This window comes from Zeus faber (genome assembly GCF_960531495.2).
Source record: "Zeus faber genome assembly, chromosome: 14".
NCBI lineage: Eukaryota > Metazoa > Chordata > Actinopteri > Zeiformes > Zeidae > Zeus > Zeus faber.
In genome coordinates, this window is record NC_137200.1 from 2,496,015 (window position 1) to 2,507,500 (window position 11,486).

The window sequence follows — 11,486 nt, forward strand, 5'->3', positions numbered from 1 at the left end:
CTATCAAAATAAGCTTTAAAATGTTAATATTGTTTTAAAAATAAATTAATAAATAATAAACGTTTACATTCTAAAATATCGTGGATATTAATTATATAATGTTATATTGAATTATTTATAAATCTGCATACTGTGAAATATTAGAAATAAATATTTTTAAACAATACAACATTACTACCTTGAAAATGTGTTTATTTGGCCAGCAGTTGTTTTACTTATGTCTCTGTTCTCTGCAATTTAGCCAATTTGGCCAGTCATAGCCAGAGCTTTTCACTGGCCACCCAATTTAACATTTTCACATTGCTATTTTCGTAGTCCTATTTCAGATAAATTCCCCTCAGAATTTGAGTGGAGCTACTGTACTGGTTCCTATCGATGCCAGGTAATGACTGGTATATTTTGAGGTTTAAAAATAACCTCCCACCTAAGTTTGTAAGGACCTCAATCAAATCAAAATAAAAAAAAAGTTTAATCTTTTGACACTCTTGACAATCAATCAATATACAGTATACAAAAGACACTTACAACTCAAATTACTATGGAGGTTAGGACTAAACAGCTACATTCTAGTCCAGCCTACAATCCGACAGCCTGTACACCTTGTGGAGCATCACCTCCACCTGGTCTCCACCCATATGGCACAGGTCCAGGATGCACAGCACATGTGTGTCTTCCAGCTCCTGTGCAGTCGCCAAAATGTCTTCTGGAAGAGAACAAGCAAACCCATTTAACTATTTAACTGTAAAGGAAGGAATCTCTCTCTGCCTGTCCCTTCATTATCTCGATAACCGTTCTTCATCCGATCTACTTCGCACTTGGCAGGTGTATTGCTGGGGACCCAAGGACGTGCAGTGTCATATTTGGTGCAATTCAGACACGCGACGCGTGTAATATTAATAAACTTTCAACAAACAGCAAACCGCGAGCAAGCGGGGGGTGGGGCTTCAGGGCTCTGTGACTGAGTCACAAGGAGTGTCTTTCCCGGTGTATGACTTCAACCTGCAGTTTCATCTTCCATTGTCTAACACAGTACTGAATCATTGACATTGTGCTAAACTTTGAATTTAAAATGTCTTACATTTTGAGTGGGCATGTACGTGTATCATAAACTTGATTGTTTTTACCCAAACTGGAATTAAATAACCTCATTAACTTCCACTCGTTACATTCCCTTTGACTCCACTCAGATCCTTGAATCAAACTGCCTTGTCTCATACCATTAACACTTTATGACAGTTCTTATATGCAAAGTGCATCATTTCAGTATTTGTTCCCTTGACTTGAGCTTCTGTTGAGGCAAAATGTATTTACAGTATTTCCCAAATGTGTTAGCGATTAGTGTGGTTTCTACCTGGGTCAGGGAGTGCGCCCTCGCCCGGGCTCGCAGGGTCCACGAGAGGGCAGAGGAAGCCCGACAAGAGGCAGGAGAGCAACGTGTTGCCATGGGGCTCCTGGAGAAGACCCACGGCCCGGGGGTCCCCTGACGAGACGACGGGGAGGAAGGCAGCGTCCATGGCTATCTGATTGTTGATTCCTGGCATAAAAATGAATAAAATAGAATTGTTTTTATAAATAGATAAATAAATTGATAAAACAATATATAAAAATAGATAAATACTAAAAAAATTTATGTGGGGTGATAATGATAACAGTTATTTGTATTGTTGCTACAAACGCTACTACTCTGAATGTTGAACTGAAATTTATTGATTTAACACATTAAAACCCCAGGGTGACCGTGCTCAGTTAGATTTTTCACCGACACCTTATTCTTTAAGGATTAGGTAAATAAAATAATAATAATAATAATAATAATTTTTAAAAAGTTTTCCTTTAATTCTACCAAAACATTGTCTGTTTAAAACCATATTTTACCCAGTATTGTTGTGTGGAAGTAACCCGGGCCCGCTGCGGGCATCCCTGCTGCACTGCTCTGCTCTGACGTCCACTTGGACGGGGGGAGGTTGACCCACTGCAACAGAGCGCTGCTCTCGTCCAGCATGAACATCCGAGTGAGGCTTCCTCCGTGCAGACCTCCTTGCCGCAGGTGGTCCGTCACTTCCTGCCGTTGCCGTTGCCAACCGTCACTTTCCCACGACAGTGTGTTACACTCTGGCGGAGAAAACAGCAGAGGTTTAATAACCGGATTTCAAGTTTTCTTTTTTGGAAATCGAGTTTTTGCCTCAAATGCTAGGCCTACCAGGGTCGGCGGTGCGTCCTTGGTTGTCGTTTCCCTGCTGGGGATTAGCTCGCTCTTCCACTTCCTCCTCCACCGACTCGGAACTGGGTTCTTCTTGTCCCGTGGCTGGGTCGCCGCTCCCCACGTTCCTGTTTGTTTTCAGAGATAGGACTTCAACAGAGTGCAATGCGATTTATGATAGCGATCACTTCCAAATGGATGATTATTACCTTTTTTTTTTAATCCTGGCACGAGTCATGTAGGAGTGCTGGGCTCTAAAACTAAAAATAAACAAGTTTTTCAACATATTTTTTAAGGGTGTGGAACATTAGCGATGTCCTAAGGTTCAAATGTGTGCTTTTAACCTTGTAAATAAATGTTATTCTGATACCGAAACGTCGTTGTGAAATTATACCATGACACATGAACATCGAATTATATGGAAAAGCAGAAAGGTCGAACAATATAATATCGATAGTGTGAAATGAGACTAGATTTTGTCAGGATTTTCGTTATCATAATATTGTGATAGTTATATTTTGTCTTTAAGGCTGCATTACAGTAAAGTAATGCAATTTTCTGATCTTTATAGACTGTTCTCATCAATGTCTCTACCTGCTTGGTCAGAGTATCAACATTCCGAATAATTGTTTGTCAAATATTTATGGTGTGTTAATGTTCTTTTTTATTATTATACAAATATAATAATTATTATTATTTACAATTATTTATTATATTTTATTATTATTTTATTCTCCATATATTCTGACTGATAAGCTTTTTTTAATGCCAATGGTCTGTAGTGACCAAACACCATGATCAATTCCTGTGTTAAATGTACCTGGTGGAATTAACTGATTCTGATATCTAAGCACCAGTAGTTATCCACAACAAATCATCAAATTATAGATATTCAGGTATTCGTAAAAAGATATTGTGATGTACTGATTTTGTCGGTATCCCCCAGCCCTTGCATAGAATTTGATCGAACTGCTCCAGCCATCTTGACAGAGCTGACCTCTTTTTGAGTACTCGTTTCCGCTTGCTTGCAGATATCTTCTCACTAGGGGGTGCTGTTTGATCAGCGGTTGAAGTCTGGTTTGGCACGAGGTCTGGCGCAGCTTCAACAGGACCATCAACAGAACCATCTGGAACCTGTGGGGAGCAGCTTGTTTTTAACACTACAATTAGCACAGCCACCGTTATTATGAAACCCGTTGGTGTAAACCCTCGCTACCTCCTTCCCGTTTGAATCGTCCTGCTCGCTTTTCACATATCGCACGGCCACGATCGCTCCTTGTACAGCGAGTCTTCTGTGCTCCCTGTACTGTAGGGCTTCCAGCTCCCTCTTCAAGTCAACTGCTGCGACCAGGGGAATCTGAGCTGAAATGAGATTCAAAAGAAATGAATGAACACACAAATTAATCAAATAACAAACAAGTAGAGCTGCCATGGTTATTACACCACCAGCTGATCGCAATTATTTGAGCAGATTGCAATCTTTTTGTGAAAACCGTTGAGCGTCAAAATATTTAAATAACCAGTAACACAATATAACATAACATAATAACTATGTTAATAATTAATACTAACCAGTATAATAATGACCATGTTATTAAAATAGATAGGAATTCTCATGGGTGACTATAACATGGTCATAAACTGTCGTACCTACATGCTCCTTCATTGGTGACGATAAGATAAGACTTTATTAATCCCTGGTAGCGGTCATTTCTGGTAAGAATAGCCATTCTGAATTAGTTTATATTACCGGAGCCATCTGCAGTGGGCTGGCTGAAGATCCGCGGTGAGTGAGGGAAGCAGTAGTAGCCGCCAACAAGGGTCTTCTTCAGCACCACGTGGTCCTTCAGGGTTTTGGTCCACTGGATGAAGCTCCTTACCTTGGGGTCAGACACGTATGGCTGACCCCTGTGATATCCTGTTTACACATAGTGGAAAAATAAGCCCAAGAGAAGATAACGTTTAATAATAATACACCACCATTTGAATATGTTTGACACCCGCAGAATTAGATCCTCACTCGCCTGTGATAAACATCTCCGTCTCACAGCTGCTGGTGAGGTACGGCGATGAGCCGTCCACTCCACAGACCCGCATTTGAGTGCAAACCAGGTAATTCACTGCGGAAGCACACAACGACAGATAAACCATACGTTCCCTTTGTAAGTAGTCCCGTAGTAAGAGTCTTGATATGTGGTGCACTCAGCGATCAGTTGGGGGTGGAATGGACTTACTGGGGCAGACACCATTGAAGATTTCTGGGTGAGAGGAGGAAAATATCTCCAGGATGAAGGGATCACCAGAGGATCCGTCGACAGCGTGGACCCAGCGATACGTCCAGTATTTCTCTGGACCTAAAGGGAGAAACGGTCCATCCTCAATACACAAGCAGAAGGAAAGCTGGAGTTTGATAGCTGTTTTAAACTAATTAATAAAAAATTCAGATATATGTTTTTAATTTTACTTAGTTATTTGTTTCTTAAAAAGATTATAATGAATGAATGAATAAATAAATAAATAAACAGTTTAATAAATGTAGATGTATGAAAGCCAAGAAATTAGTTTAAATTAGATGACATTAAAAGAGGACTGTACACAACTCAATGTCATTTTAAGAAATGTAATTGGAACAAAAAAAGAGAAAAAAAAATGCTTTCCTTTAAAAAAAAATATATATATATTTTTTTTTTTTTTTTTTAAAGGACTTACAGCAGCTTTTCTAATAAATACCAGCAGGACATTTTGTGTTGCAGAATCCAAACCCAAACCCAAGTTTTCAACAAAGGCTTGTAGAGCTCGCTTTTGGACTACAGTGAACCTAAATATCCAGATTGTTTTGCCACTAAGGAATGCAATATGAACATGACTTCTCACCCTTTTTGGCATTACTCTTGACTCTTTCGACACGGCCCACAAACATGACCAAACCAATTACATCACATGCGGAATTGTTGGTTAAATTCTCCAACTCTGACCTGCAACGAAGGAGACGTGATGAAAGAAAAAAAACAGAAGTTGAAAGTGCTTTTTTTTTTTTTTTTTTTTAACAGTAAAAAATAAAAATAAAATAAAGACTATGCCTTAGTGTGCCACCTGTCTACAGATCAGCAAATTGTAGAGAGATCATGTCAGGATATTTCTTCAGGGTAGGATGGATATACTCAGTACCTGGTGACGAACTGGTAGGCCACCTCTGGTAACCCCCACTGGGATGGGATGCTCTTTGGTGAGACCACTGTGAGAACCGAGGCTGGATTGCGGGGATTCAGACAGATCTCTGGGGGAGACATCACCGCTTGAATCTCAACCATCGTATCTCCTTAACTAAAGTATAGACAGGTATGAAGGTTTGGACTAAATCATATCAAACAATAAAAATAAAAATAAATCTTCTCAGAATGGCGTCACAGAGACTAAAGCTTATCAAATGGGGTCTGTGGACTAATGTGTATCAAATTGGGGGTCGTTTATATGGAAAAGGATGAGAATAGCCATAGAGCCATGTCTCTCTCTGTGGGGTGTTTATCTATGGCAGAATCACACCCACTCCCCATCTCCCTGAAGTGGCTGTAGCACATGGTGGACGGAGACCAGTCCACACTCCACACTCATGTCACAGCGTCGCTGGAGGCGAGAAAAAGTACTCACACAACATGGTGCCAGGGATTACATTCATAATGCTAAAGTAAACTGAATATTTACATTGCAAACATTGAAAGCCTAAAATAAAAGGAGGAATGTGATGTGGAAGAAATTGAGGCTCATATTGCCTGCCAAATGAGGCAAAACTGTGGACGAGCTCCCAAAAATCACATTTCCATATGACACAGCTTAACCTCAATAAATCCTGCATTTTTTTCCAAGATGCCATACTTTTTCCAAGTCCTTACTTTCTTACTACCTTTAAGATGTTGGTTGGCCAGCATTCAACAGCTTAACACCAATTTTAAAATGCCTCTATGGAAATAAATACTTCTGTGAACTTCTGTGTCAAACTATCGGGCATTATTTTTAGTAGGCCTAGATAATATTCCCAAGTAGACCTGGATATGGTCTTAAATGTAAAATCCTTAAAATTATAAAGTTCTGTAATGTTAAAAACATATAAGCCACTTGCTTTGGCTCCGTGCAGTGATGTGTTTTGTTGCAGGTGAATCCCAGAGTCACTACGTACCTACTGAGTCAAAGATATGCATTCGGTGGTGGTCCATTTGGGGGCGTGACCTTTTAGAATAGCTCTGCTTTATGGTGTAGTTCTGGAGGTACAGCACCGCTCCCACTGTCAGTCTCTGGTACCACTCTGGACAAAGCTCATTCCACAGCACGAGAGACATTGTGCCACTCTGGTCAGCGACTTCAAAGTATGCCTGTGATGAGAAAGAAAAAACACGCTAAACACTGAAATGCTGTTTCACTTCCTTATAATGGAGCCTTTGTAATTAATACAAGAGGGTTAAATGTGATAACAATAGTGGTATCTGGTATTGAGTCATCAACATTTGAATATAGTAATACAATTTTCTGAACTTCGTAGATTATTCTTATCAACGCCTCTACCAGCTTGGTTAATATTTCCTGCATAAGGATTGATTTTTGTCAATATTGTTGTGCCCTACTGCGCTTATGTACTCTTAAAAATCCCCAGATACATAATTACATTGAGATCCTGCTCAAATTGGATCAAGTTCTATTTTTGAAACCAAGCATCAGTATTCTGAAATATCCGACTTTCTTCATAAAAATCGCACTCAATAAATCACTCAGAAAGCCTTGAAGCCAGCTGCCTTAAACTCACCTGGTAGGGGTAATCAATATTCATTCCGAACCTCCCATAGTACCGTAATCTGGACTTGTGTAATATCCGAACTAAGAGAGGAAGGGGCTTCCATGTACTTCTTGATGAGGACGTCAAGTCACACAGCAAGGTGATCTTAGACACTGTTGGTAAAAAAAAAAAGATTAAATGTTGGCCGAAACATTAAACCAGGTATGGTAACATTACATGAAAACATTAAACCAGATCCTACCACCAAGATGGCGCCTCGTACAATCGCCTCGGTGTGTCGTGCGCGTTATGACTCATTTTGTTTGTTAAATTAGTTTTTTGTGACAATTCTGGGAGCTCGTACAACACAGAATTCACACATGTGATTAATTCTTCCCTAACTTCCGGCACTTTCCCTTCCGCTTTCAAAGCGGCTCGGGTCGCACCACTGCTCAAAAAACCCTCACTCGATCCCAATCAAGTAGGAAACTATCGGCCGGTCTCTCTCCTCCCATTCCTTTCCAAAACCTTAGAGAGGGCGGTCTCTAGACAGGTTACAGAGTACCTGTCAAGAAACAACCTTCTTGATACACTTCAATCTGGCTTCAAAAGTGGTCACTCCACTGAAACAGCCCTGTTGTCTGTGACAGAGGCCTTAAAAACTGCTAGAGCTGCTGCCAAATCCTCGGTCCTCATTCTGCTAGACTTATCAGCTGCTTTTGACACTGTCAATCATTGCATACTCCTGTCCATACTCTCAAGCATGGGCATAACGGGCAGTGCACTTTCCTGGTTCGAATCTTACCTCACTGGGCGCTCGTTCAGTGTGACATGGCGAGGCCAGCTGTCTGTGCCTCACAACCTCACCACAGGGGTGCCCCAAGGCTCGGTGCTAGGACCCCTCCTCTTTGCCATATACACCACCTCACTGGGCCCGATCATCCGCTCACATGGCTTTTCATATCACTGCTATGCGGATGATACTCAACTCTATCTGTCCTTCCCGCCAGACGACCCTACTATCTCGACGCGGATCTCGGATTGTCTCGCTGACATATCCACATGGATGAAGGATTATCATCTTCAACTAAATCTGGCGAAAACGGAACTGCTGGTCTTCCCGGCCAAACAAGGTATTTATCACAACATTGATATTAAAATCGACTCGATATCTCTTGTTCCTACCAAGGCTGCAAGGAATCTTGGTGTCATTATTGATGACCAACTGACATTCTCGGACCATGTTGCCGCAGTCTCCCGGTCCTGCCGCTTCGCACTACTCAACATCCGAAAAGTCAGGCCGTACCTGACCCAATATGCCACTCAACTGCTGGTACAAACCTTGGTGATGTCCCGTCTCGACTACTGCAATGCCCTCTTAACAGGCTTGCCGGCCTGTGCGGTGAAGCCACTTCAGATGATACAGAATGCGGCGGCGCGACTGGTGTTCAACCAGCCAAAGAGGGCACATGTCACTCCGCTGCTCATCGAGCTCCACTGGTTACCTGTAGCCGCCCGCATCAAGTTCAAGTCTCTTATGCTGGCCTACAGAGTGATTGTTGGGAATGCTCCCGCCTACTTAAATGCTCTTGTAAGAGCACATGTTGCCCCCCGGATGCTGCGCTCGTCAAATGAGCGTCGCCTGGCTCTGCCGGCCATACAGCCACGGCAATCCAGGCTATTCTCATTTGTAGTTCCACGTTGGTGGAACGAGCTGCCAAAAATGACCAGAGCGGGGACCTCCCTCTCTGTCTTTAAGAAGCACTTGAAGACCCAGCTCTTCAGTGAGTACCTCCTGTCCTAACCTACAATTACTTAGCACCACCTTGCAGTATTTATTGTTACACCAATGTTGTTGTTACACTAATCTCTGTCGCAATGTAGCTGAATGTTATTCTCCCTTGTAAGTCGCTTTGGATAAAAGCGTCTGCCAAATGACTAAATGTAAATGTAAATGTAGAAGAGCTCATGAACATCAGGGCTACAACCCCTGTGGATTTATCTCCCTTTCATCGCCACATCAGTGGAATTACTGAACATTCCGGTGAAAGGTGCGCTCACCTTTGAGCACGCAGTGAAACGCCGGAGGAGAGGGAGACGCGCCGGTGCGCCTCCGCGGACATCGCACACCGTTACCTGGAATATTTCTCTCAAAAGGTAATGAAGTGACAGCGATCCTACAGCACTGTTCTCCTGATCTGGAATCATTCTTCATTAACTGCAAACCCCTCTATTCACCCCTAGAGTTTGTTTCATTCATACTGATCGGTGTTTTACATACCACCGCAAGCCAACTTGCACAGCGCATGCTCGCCGACCAGATACGGTGTTTGGAACTGACAAACCCGGACTCCCTAGTTACTGTACTTGGCGATTTTAACAAAGGAAACCTCAGCCATGAACTCCCCAAATATAGACAGTTTATTAAATGCCCCACCAGAGAGGATAATATTTTGGACCACTGGTACACCACAGAAAGCAGTGCCTATCACGACGTCCCCCGAGCTACACTGGGACACTCTGACCACGTCATGGTCCATCTGATTCCTGCATACAGGCAGAAATTAAAGCTGTGTAAACCTGTGGTGAGGACATCTAAGAAGTGGACCAGTGAAGCTGTGGAGGATCTTCAGCCGTGCTTGGACTGCACCAACTGGGACCTTTTCAGGACTGTTACCAACAGTTTGGATGAGTACACAGAGGCTGTGACATCATACATCAGCTTCTGTGAGGAGAGCAGTGTACCATCACGTACCAGGGTAAGTTATAACAATGACAAGCCCTGGTTCACAGCTAAACTCAGACAGCTAAGGTTAGAGAAGGAAGAGGCATTTAGGAGTGGGGACAGAGACATGTTTAAAGTGGCTAAGTACAGGTCTAGCAAAGAGGTGCTAGTTGCCAAACGACTGTACTCAAAGAGACTCCAACACCAGTTTTCAGCCAATGACTGTCTCTGTCTGGAAAGGGTTCAGACAAATCACAAACCTCAAACAAAAACACCTCACTCCTTGAACAACTCACGCCTGGCCAACGGCCTGAACAACTTCTACTGTCGCTTTGAAAGGCAATGGGACAGTCCTGACACCATCCCCTGTGACACCTTCCACCAGCCCCAGCCTTCAAGCTCCACCTCCCCGACCACAGCAGGAGACTGGTCCTCTTCACAACTACTCATCTAAGAGCCCCCCCCAAAAGCAGCCGGACCAGACTGTCTCTCCATCCACCCTGAAGCACTGTGCTGATCAGCTGTCTCCGTTGTTCACAGACATTTTCAACACCTCACTGGAGATGCCATGTACCAGCCTGCTTTAAATCTGCCACCATCATCCCAGTCCCAAAGAAGCCAAGGACCACAGGACTTAATGATTACAGACCTGCCACCCTGACCTCTGTGGTGATGAAGTCTATTGAACGCCTTGTGCTTTCCCACCTTAAATCCATCACAGACCCTCTCCTGGACCCCCTGCAGTTCACCTACAGAGGCAACAGGTCTGTAGACGATGCAGTAAACTTGGCCCTCCACTTCATCCTCCAGCACATGGACTCCTCAGGAACCTACACCAGGATCCTGTTTGTGGATTTCAGCTCCACCTTTAACACAATCATCCCAGCTCTTCTGCAGGACAAGCTCTCCCAGCTGAGTGTGCCTGACTCCACCTGCAGGTGGATCACAGACTTCCTGTCTGACAGGAAGCAGCACGTGAAGCTGGGAAAACACTTCTGACTCACGAACCATCAGCACCGGTTCCCCACAAGGCTGCGTTGTTTCTCCTCTGTTCTTCTCCCTGTACACCAACAGCTGCACCTCTAGCCACCAGTCTGTCAAGCTCCTGAAATTTGCAGATGACACCATCCTTATTGGGCTCATCTCTGGTGGGGATGAGTCCGCCTACAGGTGGGAGCTTGACCATCTGGTGACTTGGTGCAGCCAAAACAACCTGGAGCTCAACAATATGAAGACAGTGGAGATGGTTTTGGACTATAGGAAGAATGCTGCCCCACTCACCCCCATCAACCTGTGTGATTTCCCAGTCAACTCCCCCCCCCCCACACCTTAAACTAAATGGGTATGTCAATGCATTACATTAACGCACATTCCTCATTCTTCTGGACTTTTATCCGTGAACATTGCACATACTGTTACACTTTAGACTGAACATTTGCACATTCCTGCACAGACTGAACAGCTTTATTAAAAAAAATAAATATATATATATATATATAAACAGCCTTATTCTACATATTCTTATATATTACAAATATTTTACTTATTGTTTTACACTTGTGTTTCATGTATGCACTGAACACCAAGACAAATTCCTTGTTTGTGTAAACTTACTTAGCTATAAAGACTATTCTGATTCTGATTCTGTCATTTGGTGGTTAAAATCTAGCCTGTACTGGGGGGAGAAAATTGGGAATCAGGCTGGATGGAGAAGTCAAGAGGGACTTATGATTTTAAATTAGGAGGTGATATGGGTTGGGCTGATATGAACCAATAGAGAATCTAAGCGTTTGTGA

General features: G+C 42.9%; 1 protein-coding gene across 1 annotated transcript in view; it reads right to left on the reverse strand.

The window, feature by feature from the left end:
* Positions 1 to 450: 450 nt before the first annotated feature.
* radx (RPA1 related single stranded DNA binding protein) overlaps positions 451 to 11,486 on the reverse strand; it is a 13,372-nt gene continuing 2,336 nt past the window's right edge. Inside the window, exons 2-15 of the mRNA XM_080013316.1 lie at positions 6,996 to 7,138; positions 6,375 to 6,567; positions 5,369 to 5,477; positions 5,075 to 5,175; positions 4,435 to 4,554; positions 4,225 to 4,320; positions 3,951 to 4,118; positions 3,417 to 3,562; positions 3,198 to 3,334; positions 2,410 to 2,460; positions 2,201 to 2,328; positions 1,876 to 2,112; positions 1,352 to 1,534; positions 451 to 703 (exon numbers count right to left, since the gene is read on the reverse strand). Of these exons, the coding sequence (XP_079869442.1) occupies positions 567 to 703; positions 1,352 to 1,534; positions 1,876 to 2,112; positions 2,201 to 2,328; positions 2,410 to 2,460; positions 3,198 to 3,334; positions 3,417 to 3,562; positions 3,951 to 4,118; positions 4,225 to 4,320; positions 4,435 to 4,554; positions 5,075 to 5,175; positions 5,369 to 5,477; positions 6,375 to 6,567; positions 6,996 to 7,138 (1,949 nt within the window). The 3' untranslated portion in view covers positions 451 to 566. The remainder of the gene's footprint in view (positions 704 to 1,351; positions 1,535 to 1,875; positions 2,113 to 2,200; positions 2,329 to 2,409; positions 2,461 to 3,197; positions 3,335 to 3,416; positions 3,563 to 3,950; positions 4,119 to 4,224; positions 4,321 to 4,434; positions 4,555 to 5,074; positions 5,176 to 5,368; positions 5,478 to 6,374; positions 6,568 to 6,995; positions 7,139 to 11,486) is intronic.